Source organism: Lepidothrix coronata, unplaced genomic scaffold (genome assembly GCF_001604755.1).
Source record: "Lepidothrix coronata isolate B3197 unplaced genomic scaffold, Lepidothrix_coronata-1.0 Scaffold28, whole genome shotgun sequence".
In the NCBI taxonomy this organism is placed as follows: domain Eukaryota; kingdom Metazoa; phylum Chordata; class Aves; order Passeriformes; family Pipridae; genus Lepidothrix; species Lepidothrix coronata.
In genome coordinates, this window is record NW_016690208.1 from 1,502,930 (window position 1) to 1,530,357 (window position 27,428).

Genomic DNA, 27,428 nt, shown 5'->3' on the forward strand with positions numbered 1-27,428 from the left:
TACTGTGTGCAGGATCTGTAACTGTAATAATGGAATTGTTAAGCTGTGCCAAATACTTGAACCAAGATTACAGGTTACATTGTTCACAAGAAGTAATTTATTTCCATTCTTATTGGAAAAAAAGCTACAAAGTCCGTATTGGCTGGATTGAAATAGAAATTGTATTTTAAAAATCAGATTTACATGTAATGCTTCTATGAGACCTGTAGTTGATGAAGTTAGCAAACATATTTCTGGTTTATTCTTTTAATAACAGAGGTAGCAACAATAGCAAAAATGGTGAATATCAAAGACTGTCTTTTACACATTTTAAGCATTTTGTACCCATTTTATTCCTGCACAGCAGTGAGGTAGGAGAAGCATTAAATCTCTTGAGACACGGGTGTACCTCATGGTGAGAAATTCCTATTTCTCAACTATGACATTAATAACTGACCTTAGTAATTTAATGCAAATAACTTGGTATCTCTGCTGCCTTTTTTCTTTTGTCTATTTAACGTATTTATGGAGCTATAATTGTTTCATTCATAAATACATCGCTTTTTGGGGGCAACTAATCACTTCCCCTGTATGGGAGGAAATAATAGGAGTTCCTCCCTTTTCTCTGCTGCATGTTTGTGTAGTGTGGGGGTTTGTTTTTTCCATTTGTCCCTGGGGTGAGTGGAGGCAGCAGAAAAATGGGGTGGAGCAGACTGCAGATGCCGTGGCTGGAGACTGGGTTGTGCTCCCAGGGCTGCCCATGGATCAGACGGAATGGGAAGCTGCTGGATCCCTGCTGCAGATCCAGGTGAAGCTGGAGAAGTGCAGAGCTCCAGCAGCACAAAGGCACACACACACACAGCTGCAGTTTTCCGTGGAGGGATTGCAGCGTGTCCATGGGCATAATGTAGGGTTAGGGGAGGCAAGGAATTTTCAGCTGAAAATTCGGTGGTTGGATACATGTAACAGCTACACCTCAAAAATACCTTTGCCACAACTGCTACTTGGCCTTTTTTTTTTTTTTTTACTGTGGTAATTGAAAGTAAACATCTTAGTGGGTATTTATATTCCAAACCTCCTGATTGAATTTGTGTCTTTAAATTAAGCCATCACACTTAATTATGCTGTAGCAAGAACCATCATTTGCCAAGTCCAGATAACTTGCTTTACTTTCTGTTTTGACCTTCAGGTTACGGTAGTTTTCTGTTTTGTTTACAACTAATTGGAAAGGTTAATACATAGCAAATTAATTAAGTTTTCCTGTTGATAGTGTAACCTTTTTCTGTGTGGGGCGGTCTGTCCTTCTCAATAGCTTGGGTGACATTAACACTAAATTGTTTTATGTGACAAGGAAGCAGAAGGAAAGTAATAAACAGGTACTGTGACAGAATATGCATCTGGGGGACAAAAAAATGAGCCATATCCTTATGCTGGTCGTCAGTTGAACGTTATCTCGATTTCCCCCTCCCTTTTAGACTCTACATTCCTCCATCATGTTGTCATCCTTTCGTAAAGTCAAAGTCCAGGTATTTCACAGAATGCATGAAGTGCCCTCCACACTTGCCTGCCTTTATTGCAGTGACCTGTTTGTAAAAAAACACTGGTTTGAGAGTTTGTTCTACACAGCAGGTGCTTTATTTGCACTTAGTGTGAGTCTGATCTGCCTTTCCTTTAATACTTTGAGTTGCCTAATTTCTGTCTGTGGTGCATGATGTGTGAACATTTTAGAGGTGTTACAGTTCAATGCAATCAGTTCTTGATGCAGGTTAATTTTCTAAGAGATTTTTGTTTTAAAAGGTACTTGAGCAGAATCTTTTCCTTTATAGCAGCTGCCAGTCAACTGTGATGAGATTTTACCGTGTAGAACATTGTGCATTCGAGGTTGGCTTTGGTTCCTGTTCATCCACTTGCACAAATTTATAATCCTTGAATTGTTGTGGTGTAACTGTTTATACACTGGGATGTTTCCTTTTCAGTGCTGGTAAAATAAATAGGATGCACGGACCAGATTTCAGCTGGGGAACACAAGCAACTGTATTTTATTTGGAAGTGGTAGTGATGTAAATGTTTGTACTGCAATTCAAATGACAATGAAAAGATAACAAATGGGGGTGGAAAATGCTGGGGTTAATTATATAATCTTGTATTACCTGTAAACTCTGCATTTCTGCAATGCAGTCAAGGTAATTTGCTTTCTCAGGAGTCTCAGCAGAGTGCAGTCCTTGCCAGACCTGCATAGTTTTATCAAAGGTCTGTGGTGATACTAAAACAAAACAAAGCCAAAAAAACCCCCCATCGTACATAAAGACACCAAATTCAGATGGCAGTTATTTGGATAGTGGAATTAAGATTTTAAGATTAAATGCCTAAAAATGAACTGGTCTTTAATTGTCTTCATATTTCAGAAGTGCATAGTTGAGGCTGTGCTCAAACCCTCTAATCAGCCAAAATAACTGTCTTTGGTTGAAACTATTTACATTTCTTATTTTTTTTTTAATGCAACAGTTTCTCGTGTCTCTGCAATACCTACTTAAATTTTGGAGCATGTTTGAATTTTACCTGTGCTGTGATGAGTCTGTAGGAATCTACAACATTAAGCAGCAACTTCAGCACATCTTGATTTTTTTTTTATTTATTTTTTTGTTCTGTGCTGCAGCACTTGAGTGATTTTTCTGGCTTGGAATTTGTGGAGGTTTGAGGCTGTTAGTGACCTTCCTTAATAGAGTATTTGGACACAGGGTTCTACTGCACAGAACTTCTCTAAAGTAAATTTAAATCCAACAAACCAAAAGTCCAGGCGTTAATTTTGTCTCAGAAGTGTTTTAAATCTCTAGGATGTGGTGTAAGATATGACATCCTTTAGTGCCTTCTTTGTAACACAGCACGCTCAGACTCCCTTTGCAGGAGCTGTGCATGTTTTCAGCAGGATTCTCTTTGATTTACCTGCAGTACAAGGTGGACTTTCCCTAAACTAGGCAGTCGTGGTGGTTTTGTGTTTGAGACACACGTAGTGGCTTCTTCCCTGGTGTTTTCAGGGAACTGTGAATGGGAGAAATGAAAGCTGGGAAAAATGCGTTTGGTTTTTTTTTTCCCCTCTGTCCTTTTGAAGGTTATTTTCCCATCCATTTCACATTCATTTTTTTGCTTGAAGAAGAAAGATCAGCAATCTGTGCTTGATCTCCAGGAGGGGAGTAGCTGATAGCAGTTAAATCTTCCTTGGACAAGATTGAGGGGGTGAGATATCGATGAACATGAAAAAATGCATCGAGCTGCTCCTGTGTTCAGACTTGGGAAGCAGGGAGTGTTTTGATAGGGAAAATACTCCTGTTACAGGCTACTGCTGGGCTCATAAAAACTGAATTCAGGTAACAGAGCTCATATAAAATACATATATGTATCATCAAAACTTATCTTAAGAGAAAGTTATTGTTTTACTACTCCTTAAGATCTTTATATATTGATATCTGAGTGTTTTTCAAGCAAACGAGTTTAAATTTTTAAGCTTCATGTCATTGCTTTTAAAAACACACTAAAATCTTCTGCCTAGCACTGAATGCGCTTTACATTTGTGTTCTTAAATCCCTGAAAACATGTTTTGGTAAGGGAAATGCTGACAACTCTGCTGTGTGTCTGCCCCGGTGGCACCGCCGTAATTCCTGTTGAACCCACCTCCGTATCTGTTCCCAAACTTGAATGGTGTTGCTGACATCAGCACTGTTGCACTGCAGTGGCTGTAAATACCTGCAGTTGTGTGATCCCATGCAAGTTTTATTGTGTTGACTGGGGAAGGCAACTTGTTTTAGATGGAAGGATGAGAGTAATAAGCTTGTTTGGGGATTTTTCTTGTTTTGTTTTAAATTTCCTACTTCTTTTTGTTGGCTTTTTTTTTTTTTTCCTAAAAAACCCACCACAGCAGTGGAGTGAGCAGAAGCATATCTGAGTATTTTAATTAGACATAAGCTGACCTGGAGTCAGTGTTAGAGAGGAGTGAGAAATGCAAATGCCATGGGGACACGGAGTTCAGATCCGCTCTCTGGGGCTGTCGGGAAGGCCGAGGTTCTTCTGGAAGGTTCTCTCTGCCCGACCTTATCATGTGGCACAGGCAGCACAGGGAGGGGCCGGAATGACGCTCCTTATCTGGGGTCAGCCCGGGCTCTGTCACATCCCGGTGTTTTTCACATTAAAAACATAAAGCCGATTCTCGTTGGTGGGATTCCTGCGAGGGGCTCAGGGGTGTACCCGAGATGCCTTCGGTGGTGTCGTTGAGCCAAGGAAACATCTCGGAGGGGTGTTTGGTATTCCAGGGGGTGCTGCAGTTGGAGCCTGCATCGTTCTGCAGCATCCATGACTTTGGAGTTCCCAGCCCCTGGTGACTGCTGCTGGCTCTGGCAGCACAGACACTGCTGACGTCGCTGGTGCTGCAGGAAGAACAGTCCATTATTGCTACACCAAAGCACTTCTTTTACAATTGACTCGCTCGACTTACTGTAGTTACAAAAGGAGCCTTTCTTTTAACCAATTCCAGCAAAAAGAGGAGCCAGATTGCCTGGCTTGCATGGTGAGAGGCAAACCAGCTCCCAGGCTGAATTACAGGTCTCCTATTTGGTTTTTAAAAACATTAGAGTATTTTAAATGATAATTTAAATAATTCAAATAGTTGCCTAAATTAATAATTTAAAGTGATTTCAAATCACTCTGTCTGTGGAGATTGTTTCTAATACTGAAATACAGGTTGAATTGTATTGTCCAGGGCATGACTGTGCAGTTGGAGACTAACTAGGATTTAATTTTCTCCCAGCACTGCCCAAAACCAGGATCAGCAGAGACGGGTTCCAGCCGTGCAGTAAATTGGACCAACTGCCACTGTGTTATTCCTGAACACAATGCACTTTAAAACAAGTGTTGTTGGGATTCAAACACAGCGTGACAGGGCAGGAAAGGAAGTTTTTAGCAATAACTTCCTTTCCTGGAGGAAAAAGGTTGTTGAAAGAATACTGGAACAAACAGCTGCTTTCTCAGGGAACCAGATCCGTGCTTGAGCTCGAGTTGTGTTCAGGGGTTTGAGCTTTTAATACTCAGATACACTAATCAGGTGGAGATTTTGGTACTGCTGCCAGAGGAAACCTGGACCTCATTTATGTAACACAGGCTGCAGAGACTGGAGTTGTTTTTTTTCCCTTGCCCTCCTTTGGCAATAATGAGGGGAAGATAAAGCAAAGCTGAGTTTTCTTTCCTTCCCGAAAGTGCCGCAGTGCAGTTGGGGCTCAGAGTTCCTGAGAGCTCTGGCCACGGCTGTCCCCTGGCAGGGTGGGGACCTTGGAAGGGAGCTCAGGAATGTGTGGATTCGCCCCCATGTGTTCCTTTCTATCAGTTGTTCCCTTTACAAGTGCTTGGAATCCAAAAGGGAAACGTGGCGGTGTAGATCACTTTCCAACCTGTGGAGTTTTCCATACAGTTATGCAAGACACTTGTCTAATTAAAGCATGAACTAACTAATGAGTAAATAACAATTTAATATTTAGTGATGTGTTTTAACAGATTGCCCAGGTCTTTTAGTCTGCAGTTCTAGTCTGGGTTTCTTCCCTGTCTGCGATAGGATTGATGAGAAGTATCTTTAACTTGATGGGTACAGAACTGATGATAAAAGCATTAAGTGAGTTATACATGTAAATAATTGTACATTGAGACATTAATTGCAAAATTGTTCAAGCACAGAGTGTCTGTTGCAGCAACCTCTTGATTTACAGAATTAGTTGTCAAAGAAGTGGGTAAATATCCAAATTCCAATGACAATAACAGTTCTTCTTTTTAAATTTGCGTTACAGTTCTATTCCAGTGCCCAGATTTCTTGTTGGAAATCAGATTACTTTTTTGAAAGTTTAGGAACTGAAAATGAGAGATTATCCCAATTTTAATAGAAAGGAGCTAAAGCAGAGCAGTAGTCAGGTCTTTGCTGTCTGTAGTAAGAATATTAGATTTTAGTATTTAAAGCAATATAGAAGGATTTTCACTTGGAGGGAGATCAGTAGTTAAACAAAATGGCCTTTGACTTGTCTAAAGTCAGATCTATGAAGCCTCTTATTGGCTTTTGAAAGGTTATGTGGAGAGTGACAGGATGGGTTTGTAACTTTTTTTAATTGAAGGAACAAAGAGGAGATGCATCAGAGATGTGTGTGTATGTGTATGTAATATATATAGAGATACATGTGGACCAGTTAGCTGTTGTTCAAAGAACAGTAATATTCTTCCTATATTTTAAATAAAATGTTTCCAGGTTTTCTGTGTTGGACAAGAAATATTTTTATGTTTGTATCCACACATATATGTGCACAAACCCACAATTTGAACACTCGTATCACACACTTGCATGTTTGAGATGACACGGCCTTTCTATGACTGCAGCCATATTTGTCCAAAATAAGTACATGTTAAATGTCTCTGTAAATATTCCTTTCCCATTATTTTCTTCTAGAAGTGTGGTTTTATGTATTTATATGTGTAATAATTATATTTTGTACACATGCCTGCACACACAGAGTAAGCCTGCAAGTGAACCACACGTGATTTTTAAAAAGCAGGTTTTCTTGCATGGATCTCTTCCTGCCCTCCCAATGTTTTATAAGGAAACATAATGTTAATTTTATTTTTTGCCTTTCAGAAAATGGATCCAAGCGGTGTAAAAGTGTTGGAAACGGCAGAAGACATCCAAGAAAGGCGTCAGCAAGTTTTGGACCGTTACCACAGGTTCAAGGAACTCTCTTCTCTAAGGCGCCAAAAACTTGAAGATTCCTATCGATTCCAGTTTTTCCAGCGGGATGCAGACGAGCTTGAAAAATGGATCCAAGAGAAACTGCAGATAGCATCTGATGAAAACTACAAAGACCCAAGCAATTTGCAGGCAAGTCCTCCTGCCATTTTCTGTTTCCTGCGCTATTAATTTTAGGGTGTTCCAGGTCAGCTGAGATAGAACAAACACAGAAATGAAACTTGAGCTGAGAGCAAAGTCAGATGGATGCAAATACCCATGACCTTGCAAATGTTCTTCAAAAGCCTGGTTTCTTTGCTGATATAATTGGAATATTTCTAATGCTGGATTAGATGCTACATCAGCATGGAAAAAATTACTCGTCGTAATGTAGCGTAAAACCAGCTTTGTTTAATCCTAGAATTTGTTGGACACCTTAACTTTGTGAATAAATGTGAATTATTGGCTATTGTTTCCACCAAAAAAAAAAGGGTATTTGTAGAAAACAAGCTTGTATGGGTGGAATTAGCTGAAGGGTTCTCAGGGGTTTGAACACTGTGGTGTAAAAGAATGTGGTGAAACACACGATACAACTGATTTCAACTGTGGGGTTTTATTGTTTGCTTGTCAGTACTGAATATGCATAAAATACACTAAAGATCCTGATGCTGGGGAACATGGAGGAGGCTGTTCGAGTCTCAGTCACATTCTTTGATGTTTTCCTTGTAGGGGAAGCTGCAGAAGCACCAGGCCTTTGAAGCAGAGGTGCAGGCCAATTCAGGAGCTATCATTAAACTGGATGAGACTGGGAATCAGATGATTAATGAGAGCCATTTTGCATCTGAAACCATAAGAGTGAGTTTTAAAACATTTTCTTCCCCCCCCTTACAGGTTTTTTGTTAAGCACTTTGTCCAGATTGCACAGATAACTCTGTATTCCAAAATGCTTTTTAGAATTCTACAGAGAGTTTATATTTGTAAAGCTGAGAGGTATTTTTCTCTTTCATGGGCACCCAGCTCATGGCTTTTCCTGGATCCAGTTCTGAGGTGACCTATTCAAAGATGTTTTGAGAGGCACGAGACAAATGATGAATTATACCTGTGGTTCTTCCCAAAATCAAATTCACAAAGCCTGATGTCAGGCATGTTGACAACTCATTTTTTGCTTATATTTACCATTTTAATTTTCTGCAGTAAGAAGTAACACAAGCAACCAAACCAGTAAACTTCAGCCATCTAATCTATGTGCTCTGGCTGAGATCAGGTCTCTAGTCATCTTTGCCTTCTGATTAAGTTGTACTGGCCTGTTCAAAGCTCTTTAATTTGTGTTCCCACTTTAAATCTGCTGTTTCTGGGCCTCATTTCAGTGTCAGTCTTGGCTGCGGGTTTTTTTTAATGCAGTTGTTTAAAATTGTTGTTGAAAGCTTTTTTCCTTTGTAAGATCTCGATGAGAGCTGTTAGAACTTTCCAAGATGAGAACTCTTCTGATATTTTTGTAGTGATTATCAAATTTAATTGATAGCTTCATCATTTCATTGTAACTAAGAAAAACAGGGGTTTTTTTTTGATACGTTATATAGTAAAAAAGCCCTAAGGTAACGCTTATTTTAGAAACCTCACTGTGACTGTATAATCCTTACCACAAATAGGAAAAAAGCCAAAAACTGTGCTGTTCTTTGTGTTGTTTGGGGTGATAACTTGCCTTTAATTCAGTCCTTCACGCCGTACCGGACGGCCCAGCGACCGATAGTCACGGCCACCCAAGTGGGGTCCCACATCCGAGTAGGTGACACTTGTGACTGTGCTGTGCAACTTGGGTTTGCAATGTCTCCTTCCTCCCTTGGCTGACAGCTTGCACCATCCTTTGGGACAGTGCTCAGAGCTCTTTCCTCCCTTTTAAACCTCCTTAATTGAGTGGATTTAGTGGAACCTCCGCCCATGAGGTTCAAAAGCTTCTCTTGAGTGACTTTCAAGTTTCAGGTCTCGATGAGCAAAGCGTGGTAGATGATGGGTGGAGCAGATACTTTCCTGTTTTGCAACTTGTGTGCCTGTGTGGGAGTGTGGTTTTTCTTTTCATTGTCTATAAAATTTATAGTGGCTCCCAACAGTTTTGAAACACCGAGTTCAGCCGGAGACTCAGTATTAAAACTAGTAATTACTCCTGGGATGTCAGTATTAAATTACTTAACAATGTTGGCTAAACATATTAACTGATTAGTGTAAAGAAAAGTGGTTAAAATACAGTAAAATGGCACAAGTTTGACAATAAAATGTGTTGTCTTAGATAAAAATAAATTCCTGAAGGAAGATGAGATTCACTTATTGGGAATTGACTTCCACGTAAAAGACTGAACATTTGAAGGGGAGAGCAGCAAATTTTTGGTCTTACTTCATATTAGCATAGAATTTTAATCAAATTTTATCTCATAGTTATGTGAACATAATTCATTAATTAATAAAAATATGTAAATATTTAGCTCAGTAATTTCTAATTTTGTGTTGTTACAACACCTTACATTATTTGAAAACTAACGACTGGAAGTGAAATTGTGGTGAGATTTGTCCACCCTTTGTCTAAAGTAAGGTTTAGGTTGTAGAACTTCAGAAAAAAAATAAATCTACTGTTAAGGTCAGGAAGGGACTAAATCTGACCTTCTCTGATACAGGATTTAATAACCATGTCCTGTTGTTTTAGACTCGACTGCAGGAGCTGCACCGACTATGGGAATTACTGATGGAAAAGATGAGAGAGAAGGGGGTCAAATTATTGCAGGCACAGAAGCTGGTGCAATTCCTCCGGGAATGTGAAGATGTCATGGACTGGATCAATGACAAGGTATATAATTAACTGCCTTTTCTGTGTCCTTGGTGGGAAATCTGATGTGTTTGTGTGGAAAATTTCTGTCAGCACAGAGTCTCTGGAGGTCAGGTGGTCACAGGGAGCTTGGAAAGGCACCTGTACACTTGATTTAGTTATTCATATTGCATCAGCAGTAGTTGTGCAAACTAATATTAGTTCTCTATATTAGAGTAAGAGGAAGCCTGTGTGTTGGTGAGCATAGTTACCATGATCAATTCTTTGTTTTCTTTGAGGAAACTTGAATAAAATTCAGTTTTCCTGTAAAGGAAATCTACAACACGTAAAAGCAAATGTTTCTTTAATAAATGTTCTAATTGATCTGTTATAGAAAAGAGCCAACCCAAGCACCCAGCAGTGTGTAGGTAGTTACTTCGTGATGGGAATATCTTTGTATGTACATTGTAAGGACATGAGCTGCAGGAGAACTGTTGGCTCTTGACTCTTTGAACTCTGAGGAAACAGACCACAAACCACACTATCAAGGGGAAAAGAAAGCCACATAATAATCATATGGGTTTTCTTAATGATAGTTTGCTGTTTTGTGTCACTGTGGGTTCAAACTGTAAACTCTCCATAACTGTTTCTGATTATGACAGTGCACTTTTCATACAGAAATCTTGCATCAGGAGCCTGCAGCAAGTGGCCATAAACAGTCTAAAATATGAACAAATTCTAGTCACTCTGTGTGCTATGAATTTGTACTTGAAAAATTAATGTGACAAGGAAGATGAAAAAATAATTCCTTTAGTGATCTTGCATGTTCTCTGCAATAACACATAAATGTTGAGGGGGGGACTGGAGTTTTAAATCTGACTTTAACCACTGTGCTTGTCTTTGACCTATTGAAAATTAGGACAGTTTGCTTCCTAATTTTCAGTAGTGATTTCCCATAGGATATACTGAAATTAACTTTTTTTTTTTTTTTTCCCCAATGTGCTAGGAAGCAATAGTGACCTCAGAAGAGCTTGGACAGGACTTAGAGCATGTTGAGGTTCTGCAGAAGAAGTTTGAAGAGTTCCAGACAGACCTCGCAGCTCACGAGGAAAGAGTAAATGAAGTGAACCAGTTTGCTGGCAAACTTATCCAGGTAAAATGTGTGTGTGTTGAAAATCTCTTGGCAAGCCAGGTATGACAGAAAGCTTTTGGCTGCAGCTTCCTATTTCCCTGTGGTTTGGTGGCAGATCTGCCCCAGCTGGGAACATTGCTGAAAATGTGGAGAGTAGTGATTAGTAAGAGAAACTGTCGTATTTGGGGTTAAATGTATTTCCCTTGGACAAGCAGGTTTAATATCTCTTCTGATATGACATCTAGGGCTTGATCAAGGATGGAGACAGGGCAGGGAGTATTGCATTCCAGGAAAAAAAAAGATGCTGCTCACAGCCCTCTTCCCACAGACTAATTAGTATATAGGGAAACCACTACAAGGGTATTGAATGTTTGCACAGTGAAATTTCAGGGAAACTATTGAATTGAGTGATCATCTGGAAAGGACAGTAATTGTAAATTGATCTCTTGAAAACCAGCGGCGTTTCAAGGGGTTGTCAATGGATGTAAAACCACAAAACATATGAAAACAACAATTGTCTTTGCTTCCCAGGAACAACACCCTGAAGAGGAGCTGATAAAGTCCAAACAGGATGAAGTAAATGCAAGCTGGCAGCGTCTTAAGGGACTTGCCCTCCAGAGGCAAGGGAAACTCTTTGGGGCAGCTGAAGTTCAGCGTTTCAACAGGTATGAACTTGGATCTGCTGGAGTGGTGGAATCCTTGTGTGGCTGTTTAATGATGCATTCAGCTGCACATGGGATGAGAAGAGCTACTGTCTGTTATGGTTTTGCTTTACTCTTCTGCATGACTTGTTGAATGAAGACCTTGTTGTTCCAGAATTACTTTAGAATAATTATTGTGATGCAGCTTTTCAGCACTTGGCAGTTTGTTCATTCCTGCTAATGGCAGTTCTGCTTCCCTATCCTCTGAGGGCTTTTTCACCCAATTCTGTCCTAGATGAGCCTGAAAAGGGATGTATTTTTTGTCAGATGGATGTCAGCCCGGTTGTTCTGGGGGTTTTTGAGCAATGTCTTTCTATCCTCATCTCCATCTACAGCATTTTGAGATATGCTGTAATTAAGTTGGAAAAGGGTCCAGAGTGGGAAATGAACCTACTCAGTGATGGTGCTGTAATTCCTTGTTTGCATCTGGTGACACTACCTGAAGAGTGACCTGTTAATACCCTTCGAAGTTTCTTGAGATGTAAAAGTCTATTTCTTTGTTTGTTTTTGGTTGGGTTTTCTTTAAAGTATGTTTGTAGTTGGCCGCAGTGTTTATAAATATGGTTTGTATGCCAGTACCTCTGGCACACGTACAGGAACACATCCTGCTTTCTTCCTTTTCCCGTACAAGATAGACTGCTTTCAATTTGTGCTTTGTTTTGAAGGGATGTGGATGAAACAATCAGCTGGATTAAGGAGAAAGGGCAGCTGATGGCCTCAGATGATTTTGGCAGAGACTTGGCCAGTGTGCAGGCTTTGCTGCGCAAGCACGAGGGCCTGGAGAGAGACCTGGCAGCTCTGGAGGACAAGGTACCCCGAGACAGATTTTATGTACAACTTAACCAAGTTTACCTGCTTGTAAAGGGCTGGAAACTCACACTTTGTGCCTGGGTGTAGGTGAAGGCCCTGTGTGCAGAAGCTGACCGTTTGCAGCAGTCTCACCCAATAAATGCTTCCCAAATCCAAGTGAAGCGGGAGGAGCTCATCGCCAACTGGGAGCAGATCCGGACGCTGGCAGCGGAGAGGCACGGCCGCCTCAACGACTCCTACAGGTGGGTCATTCCAGCAGCCCAGTGTTCCCTTCTCCTTGTTCACACTTGACAGAAGGCTCTTGGGAGAAGAAAGGGATGCTGTTTGCAAAACATTGGGGTGATTCTGGTGTTTTCAGAAACAGTTCACCAAATTATATTTTACACTGACTTCTGGTGGTAAAATAAATGTTTATATGATAAATAAGTACTTACAGCTCTTGGTCATTCTTTGGATGTGGATTCAGTTATAAAAACAGACACTGTAATGTTTTAGGACTTTTGCTTTTTTCCCCATCTGTGTTTTGAAGTATCTGACTATGTATTAGTTTTGCTGGGTTTTTTTTAATGCACTTACTACAGAGCTGCTCACTACAGAGTCCTGAGTCTCTCTGGTGTCATATTTGATGTATTGTCCCAGACTAAGTGAAGTCCCTGTTTCTGTGATAGTTGCTTTGCTGGTGTGGGATTTCTCTTCATCCAGTCTTGTTTCTACACCAATCTGGTTGTCTGTGTTGATAAACCTTATGAAAAAGAAACATCCACATATGGTGATGAGTTTACATCCTTTCTGGTTTTGTTTTTCTGCCCTTGGTTCCCTCCCATGATGTGGGATTTATGACAGTGGAGATCCAGACAAATAATCTTTTCCTTTACCTTCCCTACCAAAATCTCTTCAGATCAATTAACAGCAAATGTAGAAGGGAAACAGAAACTGATGACTTTTGCTGATAAGTGTTAAACACATGCCAAAGGCAACAACTGAAGGCACACTGAAAGGAATTCGAGTTTGTTTGCTTGTTTTAAGGCTGAGGCTTGTGCAGTTGAAACTTTCTGCCAGTTCCCTCCCCCACACACAGTTATGGTTGTGACAGAAGCAGCCCCGTGGGTTATCTTGAAACACTCAGCTTGAGAACCATATTTTGATTTCTATTGTCTTCAGCTTATAGTTAGGAATATTTGCTTTACTTCCAATATAAATTATATGCAAACCATGTCTTTAAGACATGGATTTAGAACCCAGCATTTTCTTAACTTCAAAAGGCTTTTTTTCATTGAAAGCATATTTAGTTATTTAATATTCTGAGTGCATTTTGGTGGTGTTTTATTCGTATCTGAGGAACAGCTTTCATGTTTGTAACCCTTTCTTTGGGGTAAGGAGGGAGAAGCTAAGCAAGCAGATTATTCTGACCATTTTTTCCTTTGCTTTCCGAAGGCTGCAGAGATTCCTTGCGGATTTCCGAGATCTCACCAGCTGGGTGACTGAGATGAAGGCTCTGATAAATGCTGATGAACTTGCCAATGATGTGGCTGGAGCAGAAGCCCTTCTAGACAGACATCAGGAACATAAGGTAGAGTGGTTACACAGCCCAGCCCTCAACAGCTGCTTTGTGTGTCTGACACAACCTCTGAGTCACAACTGCTGGGGTTGGAGCTCTGCAGTGCTTTGATCATGCAGCTAATACAGGATTGTGTCCTGATTTAATATTTTTAATTTGTTTCTAGATAATAAATATACACTAGTTACTAAGTATTTAAGAATTTTTGTTATAGTATTTTATAAAAAATTAGACCTAATAGCAGTCAGTTGGACTAACAACTGTTTTAGCTCTCCATCATGAGGAGTTGCTGTAAGTAAGCAGAAAGAGTGCAGCTCAAATCAACCTCTAGTTTCATTTTAATTTAAGAATTTATGCCTACCTTATCTGCATTGTAAGGTAATACATTTCACTCTAGTTTTCAGGATAAGGGTAATGTATTTAAAGATAGTCAGATGTTTAACATTCAGGAGTCCAGACTGTTGTCTCTGTGTTATTTTCAATAGCAGTTTTCATGTTCTCACACTCTATTTCAAGATAAATTTTGGTAACAGCTTATTCACATCTCCTTTTCATAGGGAGAAATTGATGCCCATGAAGACAGCTTCAAATCTGCTGATGAGTCTGGCCAGGCTTTGCTTGCTGCTGGGCACTATGCTTCTGATGAAGTGAAAGAAAAGGTGAGTTGAGAGCAAGAGCTGTTAGAAGAATACTCGCCTTTCTTCCGTGTCCCTTAATTTAAAAGGAGTTTTGAGTCTTCACACAGGATGTTGTTTTCAGTCCAGTGTTGAACACTTTTTTGAGTCACAACTGTTATATTAAAGAGACTGTTAAATAAAATTATGTATTCCTCTGTCCTGTCCATTAGCTGACCATCCTGTCAGATGAGAGGTCTGCCTTGCTGGAGCTGTGGGAGCTCCGCAGGCAGCAGTACGAGCAGTGCATGGACCTGCAGCTCTTCTACAGAGACACTGAACAAGTTGACAACTGGATGAGCAAACAAGAAGTGAGTGCAAATCTTTGAACTCTCCAGATATGGTCAATTTTAATTTCTGGTTAGTCTTCTAGACTTAAACAATTAACTAGTGGTAGTGTCTCCACTAAATGTGCACCAGTGCTGTACAGAGTTATTTATGTGACTGCCTGAGATGCTGCAATGACAGTTTCCATCTAATGCTGAAACTGTGAGATGGCTTTTGTGTGTGTTAACTCTTGTAAAATACTGGTTAAATAAGAAGCTAAAAAGAACTACTCAGAACTTTTGCCTGTTAGAAACTTAGAGTGTACTCAATCCCAGTATATCATACTTTACTTTTTGGTAATAACATATGGCAGGAAATATCACTGGCTGTGCTTGAGTTCCTTAGAGCAGTTGAGTGTGGAGACATAAAAATGTGTTTGTTTCCTTATTTCAGGCATTTCTGCTGAATGAAGACCTTGGTGATTCTCTGGACAGTGTGGAGGCTCTTCTAAAGAAGCACGAAGACTTTGAGAAATCCCTAAGTGCCCAAGAGGAGAAAATCACAGTAAGACATTTACATCAGGTCATCACTAAATGGGCAAGAAGTAAAACAAGAAAATTTATTGACTGAGGAGGAGACATTGCTGGAGGATGACAAAGATGGGGTTTGCTTTGCAGAATGATCCATTGTTATGTGGGATGTCTTAGCTCTAAATGACATGTATTCTCTCCAAAATGGAAAATAGTGGAAAAGATTGGATAGGGCTCTATTGCTACCTCAGAGCTGGGTGACCTGGTGCTTGCTTATCATACCAGCACACGTGTGGGTGAAGATTTGTCAAAAACCTGCACTCTTCCACATGAAAGATGATGGTACAGATAGAAAAGGGTGTAACAATAGCTCGCTGACAGTTTTACTGGAATAAACTTTTGGGAATTGATGTACCAAGCAAACTTGCACAATTTCTATTACACCAAATAAATGGAAACCTGTTTTCTCTTTAGGCATTAGACGAATTTGCTACTAAGCTGATTCAGAACAACCACTATGCCATGGATGATGTCGCTACACGCAGAGATGCTGTAAGTCTCCAAAATAGATTTGGGCTTTAATCATGTTCTGCTTTATTATTTTACATGGTGTGGCTTCAATATAGGTTCAATATAGGATAAGTCTGCATAGCTCTCCCAAGAGGGTGGATGCAGTGGTGGTTCTTACAAGCCTGGGGAATTTAAAAACCTTTTCCTTCCTCTTTTTTTCAGCTGCTGAGCCGCCGAAATGCCCTCCACGAACGAGCCATGTACCGCCGCGCTCAGCTGGCAGATTCCTTCCACCTGCAGCAGTTCTTCCGAGACTCTGACGAGCTGAAGAGCTGGGTTAATGAAAAGATGAAAACTGCCACTGATGAGGCCTACAAGGTAAACACAGGGATGGATGGCAGAATATTTTTAAGGCTTAATGTAATCAGTCTAATGAGACAAAGTGGTGTCAGCCAAAATGTTGCTGCTAGTCCGTGGTATTAACGGCAACAGGAGGAATGGTAATTTCTCCGTGACCCCAAGGAGGATTTTCCCATCCTGCTGTAATCATGCTTATCCAGTAGCTTAAATGTTCTGATTTAAGGCATATTTCTTGCACCAAATTCTCTGGTGACATGTGTACGAATGTAGTCTAATTTTAACAATTCTTCAGAGACCTTTAGATGCTGATTTATTTTTTTTTATTGAAACATTCTGTTTCTTTCTTTGTCTTTAGGATCCATCAAACTTGCAAGGTAAAGTTCAGAAGCATCAGGCTTTTGAAGCAGAGCTTTCTGCTAACCAGAGTCGCATCGATGCCCTGGAGAAGGCCGGGCAGAAGCTGATTGATGTCAAACACTACGCGTCGGACGAAGTGGCCGCTCGCATGAACGAGGTGATCAGCTTGTGGAAGAAACTTCTGGAGGCCACTGAGCTCAAAGGTACCACTTGCTCAGAAGAATATGGGTCATTTTCTAGCGAGTTTAGCCAGGAAGTGAGAGAAATGAAGTGGAAAACTGAATTAATCTTGCCCTGCTTTCCTCTTGCCGCTGTCCCTGTCAGGTATCAAACTGCGTGAGGCCAATCAACAGCAGCAGTTCAATCGCAACGTGGAGGACATTGAGCTGTGGCTCTATGAGGTAGAAGGACACTTGGCTTCTGATGATTATGGAAAAGATCTTACTAATGTTCAGAATCTTCAGAAGAAACATGCCCTGCTGGAGGCAGATGTTGCTGCCCATCAGGTAAGGGAAATAAGTTTTGTTCCTGCCCTTTCAGATCTGCTCACTCAGACCTTTGCATGTCTGTATCTTTATAAATTTTGTAGGTTTGAGTTTTACAGTTCTCTTACTAAAACCAATTTTGAACTGAAACATAACTCTAAGAATAATATCTTCACGACTTTGATAGAAATAAGCTTTGTTTTTTGCTGTGAACCCCAATTTAAAAGGTTGTGCTGTGCTCTGTGTAGGAAATAATTACCCCCTAAACTATCCACTTGTAGATAGCTTATTCTTGTTCAGTTTGTTTTCATGTAGCTCTAGGACATGGAGGGAGAACAGTTTTTAAATAAAGAACTTTACAGCAAATGATTCCTCTGAATTCATTTTTGCAAATGGATTGTTTGCAGACGATCTTCAGGGGAATTAAATCCACAGCAAGAAAGTCAACAAAATCTGGATTCCCACAACTGGAATGATTAGTTGTTAACTGTTGAAAAGCAGTTTGTATAGAGGGCCACATCTGTAAAGTTAATGTGATTTCAAGAATCTTTTGTTTTATAAAATTGACAGATCAAACCCAAATAAATTACATTTATCTCATGTGCTGAATTTTATATAGAATATAATTATTACCAAAATGACTGCACTGTGCAGCTGAGCTTCTCATCTTCTATCACAGCATAATTTATTAGCTTAGACCTGAAAATGTTCTCAAGTCTCTGCAGCGATTTTACAGAAATTCTGACATAATGCCACTGCTGGATTCATTTTAGGATCGGATAGATGGCATTACCATCCAGGCACGCCAGTTCCAGGAGGCTGGGCACTTTGATGCTGACAATATCAAGAAGAAACAAGAGGCTTTAGTGGCTCGTTATGAAGCTCTGAAGGATCCCATGGTGGCTCGGAAACAAAAACTTGCAGATTCCCTTCGCCTGCAGCAGCTTTTCCGTGACATTGAGGATGAGGAGACCTGGATTAGGGAAAAAGAGCCTATTGCAGCTTCAACAAACAGAGGTTGGTTCATCCTGGTATCACTGGAATTTACATGTCAGAACTTGTCTCTTTGTTGAATATCCCTGGAAATTTCTGAAATATTTATTGTGATTAATGTTGCATATTTATTCTTTAACCGTTATGGTACTTGTGCTATTCCAGTGGTTCACTTAGTTTTCCATAGTTCTCTGTCTTAACTGTGGTACTTCTTACTCTGCAGGTGTTTGTCTAGCACTGGTTGCAGCTGCCTTGAAATTTTTGTTTAATCTGATGACTCTGATTTAACTGCTTAATTATTTTTATATCTTTCAGGCAAGGACTTAATTGGTGTCCAGAATCTGCTAAAGAAGCACCAGGCTTTGCAGGCAGAAATTGCAGGCCACGAGCCCCGCATTAAGGCAGTCACACAGAAGGGAAATGCTATGGTGGAAGAGGGTATGTCTCAGCATTTTTTAACTCTCTGGCCCAGTACCATTAAGAATTATTGACTATTTTTATCCAGACAGTAGACAGGTACCTGCTAGCAGGATGAACTTCTAGACATTCTTTCACCTGAAAATCAAAATAGGTTCCTTGATGGGAACCTGTCACAGTTTTCACAGATCTCCATCTACTCTTGATGAACACAAAATTTAGCAATTTTGTGCCTGTCATATTTAGTCTCTGTTTTTAAATCTGTTAGTCTTCTATCAGAGACATTTAATGTGAGAGAGGCTCCTCCACAAAGACAGTAAGAGTCATCCCTGCTTTTAAATAAGTAGGAATCTTTATTTCTGACTGCATGTTCTTACACCAAAACACACAAAAAAATTCCCTGATTCTGGGATTCAGAGTGCAGATCCGAAATAAGATTTGTCTGCTGCCATTGGAAAGAAATGTCCTTTCCTGTGTCATTATTGAGTAGAAATGTTATGCTGTGTCTTGTTTTATTCCTAATAATTCAAATATCCCAGTACAGTTTGATTTATAGTGTTTTACAATCTGAGGCAAAAGGACCAACTCAGTTGTGCTTTCATTAGTCAGAACAGGCTACGTGGATTTAAACTGGTTTAATTTCTGTGACTTTGAAGAAGTGCAAGTAACCTTTTGGTGTGTATTAGTTTTACCTCCTGAAGTCCTTCAGTTCCCTCTCCTTCTGTTCCATAGGACACTTTGCAGCTGAGGATGTGAAAATCAAACTGAATGAGCTGAACCAGAAGTGGGACTCCCTGAAAGCCAAAGCGTCTCAGCGGCGCCAGGACCTGGAGGATTCCCTGCAGGCTCAGCAGTACTTTGCTGATGCTAATGAGGCTGAATCCTGGATGAGGGAAAAGGAGCCCATTGTAGGCAGTACAGACTATGGAAAAGATGAAGACTCTGCTGAGGTATTTGAGATTGTTGTTTAAATGAATTCTGCATAAACACAGCAAGGATTTGTCTAGTGGTTAAAAAAAATGAGCTCTGCTAATCTTAAGATTCTTAACAACAGGGCAGAAGATTCTTGCATCAAGCTGGTATCAAAGGATGACAGCTTTTCCTGTGTTTTAGTTGTTACTGCACATGAAATCTTGCTGTTCAGTATGTTAAAACAATTGCAAGGAAGCTTTACATCTCTATTCACTCTTTTACAGGGTTTTGTTTAAGTATAATGAGAGTAATATCAGCAAATTCCTCGTGTAACAAGCATTTCAGTGTGAGTCTGGTTTTCAGTAGTTCATTAGTCTGGAAGTAATTTTCTTGTCTGGAGCTGCTTTACTGGTATCATCCTGCAGGCAAACACTACATCCCAGGCAGTGCTGACATTTCATCAACATGAAGTGCAGTTTAAAGGCACACTTTCAAGCTTACCACATATCACTGTGGAAATAGAGTTATTTCTGGTCAGAACAAAAGAATGTTGCTGAGATAAGGTAACGGCAAAGCACCAGAAGCATTTGGGCCACTATCTACCCAGTGAATAAATAGAAGTGATTATTCTCATGAGAGTCACAAGGTTGGCAGCTCTGAAAACCCCCCATTCCCCATGTAGGGAGCCAAAGTATGCATTTTAGGCAGGGTAGTGTTTGTAAAATGGCAAGGTGTACATGTTGTTTTTATCATTTCCAGGCTCTTCTGAAGAAACACGAGGCTTTGATGTCTGATCTCTCCGCTTACGGCAGCAGCATCCAGGCGTTGAGGGAACAGGCCCAGTCTTGCAGGGTAAGGAAAGATGCCAGTCATGTTGCTAAAATTCATGGGTCAGCAAAAGGTAAAGGCAAAGCATAATAACAGTTGTTGGTTTTGAGAGCTTATTGCAGACTCTACTTGATTTTCTCAGAAAACTTAGCAGTCTGGTTGTAGAATAATGACAGACAGTTGTGTTGCTTTAGAATGAAACAGTACAGTGTGGTGGTTTTCAAGGTTTGAGCCCAGGCAGCACTTAAAACTGAGTCTATCTGCATTTGTTTAAACAAGAATAACTTTAGGATACTACAGTAGCATTTACAAAGGCTATAGTCTATCTTAGAACAATACATAAACATGGAACAACTAATTTTTCTCCTGCTCCTTCTCTTTTAGCAACAAGTTGCTCCCACAGATGATGAGACTGGAAAAGAGCTTGTTCTGGCACTCTATGATTACCAGGAGAAGAGTCCTCGGGAGGTGACTATGAAGAAGGGAGATATCCTCACTCTACTCAACAGCACCAACAAGGTGAGCTCTTCCCTCCTGATTTGGACCTGCCTGGCTCCCTTGCTGGTGTTTGTTCTGCAAAGTGTGTCTTGGTTTTGTTTGGGTTTTAGTAAGAACATTAAAGAAGCTGAAGAATTGACACATTTAGCCCATGTCCCCATTCAGCACTTCAGCTGAACCTCCCCAGTTCATTCCCGTGACTCCTCTACAGCTGCCAACTTTTCCAAGTCAGATAAACAACATAGGCTGTAGGGCATGTGCCTGTGAGAAAACTTAATTCCCTGCTGTGGAGGAATTTTTGATGAGACGTGGGAGTAACACCTCGATGCCTTCAAGAGGCAGTTTGTTTGAATTGATCTCCATTAAGAGCAAACTGTTGAGAGCATCACTGGCTTCCTCGTGTTAATTCAGTTGCCCGTTGTGCTTTGTGCTTGGTGACAATCTCACAGAGGTTCCTGTGGGTTTTTGCCCTGCCAGGACTGGTGGAAGGTTGAAGTCAATGACCGTCAGGGATTTGTTCCAGCTGCCTATGTGAAAAAGCTGGACCCTGCCCAGTCTGCATCCCGAGAGAACCTCCTGGAGGAGCAGGGCAGCATCGCGCTGCGCCAGGAGCAGATCGACAACCAGTAAGATCTAACTGATGAGATATGACACCACCAGCATTAGCTGGCTTGGCCTTTGCCTCACAGATGCCAGAAGCTTAGGTTAATGCTTCTTACACTAAGAAACAAGGGCTTCCTTTACCAGAGGCTCCAGATTCAGTTGTTTTATCCTTACTCTAGATTTTCTCATTGCTTTTCCCATTTTTAACTGTAAAACTCATGACACTAGAGCTCAACTTACTGTCTGACTTGAGTATTTTATGTGTTCCTTTTGATGTTGTACCTAACTATTTAAACTTGTTTGTGAGTTATATATGTCCTAAGCAGCTCTTGTATTTGTAATTGTCACTTCTTAATGTGTGATCTGTTTTGAAAAGCTTTCTTAAATTTGGTTTCATAAAGTACAGTGCTCTCCCTATACAGGGCTGCCTCTGGAGGTGACCTCCTTAGGAGCTGGGATTACTTTGCTGCTGGCTGATTTTTTCCTGAAATGTGATGCCATTATTTGTTGCTGTTACAGGAGCTAAAATGTGTCCCCTCTTCTTTTTTTTTTTTTCTTTCAACTTTTTTTTCTTCTTCCAAAAGAGCAACATGCCATTGCAAACAGAAAGCTGCAAGGCTGCTTGGTAATAACCTCCTAAAGCACATGTTAGTTGTAGATTAGTTCCAGCAAGGGCTGTGGGTGATAGCTGAGAGCTCCTGTCTCATCTTATCAAACCACTTGGAAGCCAAAGCTGAAAGGTTTCTGCATACTCCCATCTGTTTGCACAGCTACACTGACATTCTGTGTGAGAATTTCTTCCCACTCAGTTGTTTTGAGTCACCAGTTATTACAGTGACATACAATAATTATTAGCTTTAGCTCTAGAATTAAAAAAATAAAACCACACAAAAAAAACCTCGAACCCACAACAAAAAAACTTCTACCAATACAAAGAAAAGATGCTGGAAAATTGTGGCACATTGACCAGGATTTTAATAATTTCCTCCATGGGGTTTTCATGCTGCTTTTAATAACTAGAACAGGGTGCCTTATTGTAGAGCCAAGGAGAGGGGACCACCTTTTAGTTTCCAATCCATCAGGAAACGAGGAGACCTTATAGAGAGAGCCCGACTGTACTGCTGAGGTTTCCTTACGTCAGTTGTACTCCTGGTCTGATTTGCTTCATTTGCTTCTGAACGACACCTGATTTTCTCCATTTCAATGTGAACCTCTTACCCATCTCCTACCACAGCCAAGCCATGGATGGAGCTGCTGCTTTCATTATTTTTGTTAATCTGACTAATTTTTCGCATGCGTTTGCTGTGCTCCCTGTCTGTGCAGGACTCTCATAACTAAGGAGGTCGGCAGTGTATCTCTGCGTATGAAACAGGTCGAAGAACTGTGAGTAGGATTAGCCCTTTCTAAACCATGCTGTCTCCATCCTGTCACTGTTCATCCTCCCTTTTGTTCCTTTCTTTGGGAAAGCTGCTCCAAAGAGACCTGGAGGAAGCGATTTCCGCAGTGTGGATTAGTTTAGATGAGTGTGGTGGTCTGTGTCTCATCTCACTGGGCACCTCTGTGCTGCTAAATTGGTTCATGGTATTTTCCATCAGGCTGGCTTTGCTTACCAGATGAAGCTTTAATGGTATCTACACTGTTTTCTTTAAAAAGCATCTCTTGCATTCTCTGAGGTGCAGATAGATATAATACTTCGTTTGTATGAAATACATACACCAAGTATTACATCACATCTGAATGTCTCAAGAGTTTGGGAAGGGTGGGGCTGTCATGGTTTATCATGTAAAATAACATTCATGCTAGGTAGTCAAACAGCATTAGTTTGTTTATATGGGCTTATTTATTTAATTTCAACATTAACTTGAATTTCAAACTTGTGCTGATGTCTCCTGAAAAAAAAATATCAAGTTTGCATTATGATCTGGGAAGCTGCTGGGAAATCCAAAGCAAAAGTGTTCACTTGCTGTGCCTGACTGTCTTTTCATAGAGAAGGTATTTCTTGAGAATTAAAAGTGAAAGTGTTATGTAAATCTCTCAGGTGTTGCAAAGCAACTCTGAGGTAAGATCTGCTTCTAAGGGAGTTTTGCCCCAGATCCTCTGTGAGCTTTGCAAGTATTTAATACCTAAATTGTGTGCTGAGGCAAACATCTGCAGTCAGGGCAGGCTTCAAAACAGTGTTTCCTCAAGTCAGGGTAGAAAATTTCTATTCAAACCTAATATGAAAGATTCTTAGTTCCTTTCTATCCAGTCTTAAACCACAGTAGACAGGAAACCACAAAGTCTGTTTCCATGGAAGGAGAGCTGATTATCAGTTTGATGTATAGACATCACAGTGTCCTGAGGATTTCCTTCAGCAGGCTTTGTCATCTCTGAGCTGTTGGCTAGGAAAGTGCTCCAGCACTGAACTCCTCAAGCTGGGAGGTGTAACTGCTCAGTGTTTGCCCCTGTGCTGCAAGATGGGAAATGAAAACATTCCCATTTGAGGCCCCTGCAGGTATCTCAGCAGCGTCTTGTATTATTTGATTTAATGACATCAGAAGGGATTTCTTCATGGCTTAATAATGAGAATTCATTGCTGCTGTTGATCACTGTAGGAGACCAATGTGCAAACTGATTCAGGACATTAAAAACCCATCCAGATGCAGCTAAAACATCTCATCATCTGGGAGACTTAAAACAGGGTAACAGTAAGAATGAGTCTTAAGGGTATGGCTTTTCTGAATGCAGGTTTTTTTAAAGACAGGCATTTTGCATTGGTAGAGAGATCTAGTTCAATATCAGTGCTGCAAAACTGCTGTTGGCTTTTTCAGCAATAGCTTGGAAAAGGTCTCGTGTGTAGTTGGTTACAAGGAACCAAATAGGAGACATCAATTTTCTTGTGGTTTTAAATAACTAGCTGGTCTTTTGAGGTTTATTCACCTGTTCAGATCAATTTAAATATTTTAGAGGTTTCACTTTGCATTTATTTTAATTTAAATGAGGAGTAATATCACTGATATTGGGAATTCCACAGAAACAAAAAGTGTATGTGGAATGAGTTTCATGGATTTTCCAGTGTTATCAAAGATATAACACTTTGTTTAAACATTCAGCTATCAAAGATACACACCTTGTTTAAACATTCAGCAGATTTTGCACTGAAAAATGGCTACTTAAGACATTTATGTACAAAAGCTGGGAGGCTGGTGGATTTTAATAACCTGATGGCAAACTTGATGTACTCTAAGAAAAAAATACCTCTTGGAAAGTAAGAGCCTATGGAGTCATTCCTGCACTGCAGTGATGTTGTGGTTTCAGAATCTACCCTGACCTAAGCTGTGATTTTGAGTTTCATTTTCCCAGTGAGGTGTTGCATGTGGAAGATCTCATTTCGGTGTGCAATCCATGTGGAGGAGAAACATGTACAGTCTGCACTTCCCCAGCTACACACGAGTGGCTCATTCTGTAGCAGAACTTCAGGGATCCTCCACCACTTGGGAAATCCCCATGATCCTACCAGTTCAGTCTGACTGTGCCTTGCTTCCCTTTCCTGCTTGTTCCAGGTATCACTCCCTCCTGGAGCTGGGAGAGAAACGTAAAGGCATGTTGGAAAAGAGCTGCAAGAAGTTTATGCTGTTCCGTGAGGCCAATGAGCTGCAGCAGTGGATCAATGAGAAGGAGGCAGCTCTCACCAGCGAGGAAGTGGGGGCTGACCTGGAGCAGGTGGAGGTGCTACAGAAGAAATTTGATGATTTCCAGAAGGTGTGTTATAATAATAATAATGTGTGTGTTAGTTTTGGCCTTTCCCTTCAGCCTTTCTGATCGTGTATCCATGACAATTTTTCGTAGTTGAGGAGGAAACGTGGCTTTGATCGGAAATAAAAAGGTATATAGGAATTTTTTTTCATATTGTGGGGATAGAGAGAATCTCACAAATGTCATCAGTTTGATTACAGTCCCCAGGGTTGCTGGAGGCTTCCCAGCTCCCAGAGAACTGAAACTCTTTCAACACATTCCAATATAGAATCTGCCAAGCTCTGGAGGAATTTCAGTTTGTGTAAAGCACGACCTTCAGTTAAGCTTTTCCTCTTCCTTTGTGTTGAAAGGATAGAGGCATTTTGTTTTCCATCTGTGGAGTTTTTTCCTGAGATATGGAAAAAAAAATAAATCTCTGCTTCAAAGTGCTGGTAGGCTTTCAGGTTTGGGGGTTTTCTCCCAAGGTTTGCAGTGTTTTCTCCCTTTGTGTGAGTTGTGAATGAATCGCTTGAGCAGATGTATTTATTTTGTCCACTTTGCTAAGATACTGAGCACTGAAATGCAAAGATGCTTGACCTTAAACGTTGGAAAAGACAGTGATTTAACAGTTCTGTGGATATTCTCATGTTTAGAGCTTGAAAGTTGGCTAAGAAACAGTTTGAGCCAACCTAGTGAAAAAGGTGAAAAGACAAACAGCAGTTACTGGATTTGGGCTCTTCTAAAATAAGCTAATGGTTGCAATTAAAATATGTCACCTATTAAAACTGAAATGCAAGTTCTCCAGTACTATTTTTAGCCAAGTTTCTTTTCTGGTCCACAGAAAGCTCTCTGTGAATCAGTTTGACTGGAAGCATTTGAGTGTTGCAGTAAAATCACTTCTGAAGTTGTCTTTTAGCTAATTCAGGCAGTAACATGAATTTGATCTTCACGTTGGCCATGTTGTGTATCTGGAAATCAAAAGTAGATTCCATTCCTGACTGTCCACTAACTTTATGGACAACTCTGAGAGTATGTTTCTTTACCCCACTGATGCCTGGCACGGGCAGCTGGGATCCCCTGGCACAGGCTCTCATCCCACTGGGAATTTAAGGATTCTCTGTGCTCAATTCCTGCTGTTCTCACACTGGACACTCCTGCTGAGCCACCTTCTTCCACGTGTTTTCCCTGGGTGAATGTTAATGCTGTTGGTATTTCCCTTTCCGTGCAGGATCTGAAAGCGAACGAGTCACGTCTGAAGGACATAAACAAGGTTGCCAAGGATCTGGAGTCAGAGGGGCTGATGGCAGATGAAGTACAAGCAGTACAGCAACAGGTCCTCTTTTTCTCTGACTTAATCTGATATAGAGAAGAAAAAAAATTCCTTTTTTTTTTTTTTTTTTTTGCCTGCTATCTTTGCCTGGCATTGCAAGATTCAGGCTGTTCATTTTTGCTTTCTGGTGTGATGACAGTGATATTCTAACCAGAGATATCTAATGCCTGTTCTGTAGTGTGGCCATCACAAAAGGCCCCTAAAGTTTTGGTTTTTTTTTAATAATGCTAGTGCAAGTTGCACCATCTAGAGCTTTTCTCCTTTTTGTAGGAATGGAAAGTCTTTACAATAATATTAAAACTCAAAAAGAATCCCTGGATTTACTTCTCTTCATATAAATTTGAAATTCAGCCTTTATTTATTTGCAGGAAAAACGATGGGGGGAAAAGAGAGAAAAATTGAGCTCAGCTTTGAGTGGAGGGGTTTTATGGGTTTTCTGTTCTGCTTTTTTTTAGTAATGTACCTGTTTTTTTGCCAGCTTGTTATGTACTTGTGCTGTTTCTGTAATAATTCTGTCCCCTGCCAACAGACTATTTAGCAGGTTGTTTATTTTGTGAGCTCTAAGATGGTGTGTAGATGGTCAAACAGTCACATTCCCATTCCTGCTACACATTTAGGTTGTGTGAGCAGTGTTTGGCTCAACAACATGCTGGTAACTAATTTGTAGAGGGATGGAAGCACATCTCCTGCTGTCCTTTTTAAAAACAAGGGAAAATGTTCTTTCTGTTAGAAAATAAGTTGTTTCTGTTTGTCTTTTCTCCTTTGCAGGAAGTCTATGGGATGATGCCCAGGGTGAGTGTTAATTCTGAGGTGGATGGTGTGGCAATTGTAAAAGGTTTGGGATGTACAAGTGGAAGTTCAGCTGTGATTGTGGTTCATTCCCATGCTGGAATTCACTAATGACCTTGAATGGACATACAAAGATTATCTTATCTTTGATCCCTTTATTTCCTCGGTGTCTTGCCCCACATCACAAATCTAAGCAAGCAGGATAACTCAAACTGATACAAATAAATATGTGTACAAATGTATTTACTCTGTTAAGGGTTGAACATGGAAATCTTTCAAAGATTTTTTTATTTTTTAATATATTCTGTTAGTTTTAGATTCTGCTTCACATTTAAAGCTGTTTCTTCACATTTTCAAACAGGATGAAACTGATTCTAAGACAGCCTCTCCCTGGAAGGTAGGTGTCATCATTTAGCAGCAACAACAGGAAAATAAAAACTAC

At 40.4% G+C, this 27,428-nt stretch overlaps 1 protein-coding gene across 7 annotated transcripts in view; it reads left to right on the forward strand.

The window, feature by feature from the left end:
- The window catches only part of SPTAN1 (spectrin alpha, non-erythrocytic 1), a 47,856-nt gene that overhangs the window by 1,519 nt on the left and 18,909 nt on the right, over positions 1 to 27,428 (forward strand). For 3 of the 7 annotated variants that reach the window (XM_017810021.1, XM_017810022.1, XM_017810024.1), the window contains 26 exons: positions 6,638 to 6,877; positions 7,454 to 7,579; positions 9,420 to 9,560; positions 10,525 to 10,671; positions 11,182 to 11,315; positions 12,017 to 12,161; positions 12,249 to 12,403; positions 13,596 to 13,731; positions 14,277 to 14,378; positions 14,567 to 14,704; positions 15,114 to 15,224; positions 15,665 to 15,742; positions 15,923 to 16,078; positions 16,416 to 16,620; positions 16,742 to 16,923; positions 17,676 to 17,919; positions 18,211 to 18,333; positions 19,045 to 19,262; positions 19,984 to 20,076; positions 20,437 to 20,571; positions 21,028 to 21,176; positions 22,477 to 22,536; positions 24,696 to 24,894; positions 26,096 to 26,200; positions 26,966 to 26,989; positions 27,348 to 27,383. In XM_017810021.1, coding sequence (XP_017665510.1) covers positions 6,641 to 6,877; positions 7,454 to 7,579; positions 9,420 to 9,560; positions 10,525 to 10,671; positions 11,182 to 11,315; positions 12,017 to 12,161; positions 12,249 to 12,403; positions 13,596 to 13,731; positions 14,277 to 14,378; positions 14,567 to 14,704; positions 15,114 to 15,224; positions 15,665 to 15,742; positions 15,923 to 16,078; positions 16,416 to 16,620; positions 16,742 to 16,923; positions 17,676 to 17,919; positions 18,211 to 18,333; positions 19,045 to 19,262; positions 19,984 to 20,076; positions 20,437 to 20,571; positions 21,028 to 21,176; positions 22,477 to 22,536; positions 24,696 to 24,894; positions 26,096 to 26,200; positions 26,966 to 26,989; positions 27,348 to 27,383 — 3,579 coding nt within the window. In that variant the 5' untranslated portion in view covers positions 6,638 to 6,640. Of the gene's footprint in view, positions 1 to 6,637; positions 6,878 to 7,453; positions 7,580 to 9,419; positions 9,561 to 10,524; positions 10,672 to 11,181; positions 11,316 to 12,016; positions 12,162 to 12,248; positions 12,404 to 13,595; positions 13,732 to 14,276; positions 14,379 to 14,566; positions 14,705 to 15,113; positions 15,225 to 15,664; positions 15,743 to 15,922; positions 16,079 to 16,415; positions 16,621 to 16,741; positions 16,924 to 17,675; positions 17,920 to 18,210; positions 18,334 to 19,044; positions 19,263 to 19,983; positions 20,077 to 20,436; positions 20,572 to 21,027; positions 21,177 to 22,476; positions 22,537 to 24,695; positions 24,895 to 26,095; positions 26,201 to 26,965; positions 26,990 to 27,347; positions 27,384 to 27,428 lie in introns of those variants that run through there. The other 4 variants (XM_017810026.1, XM_017810027.1, XM_017810025.1 and 1 more) reach the window with 3 other exon arrangements.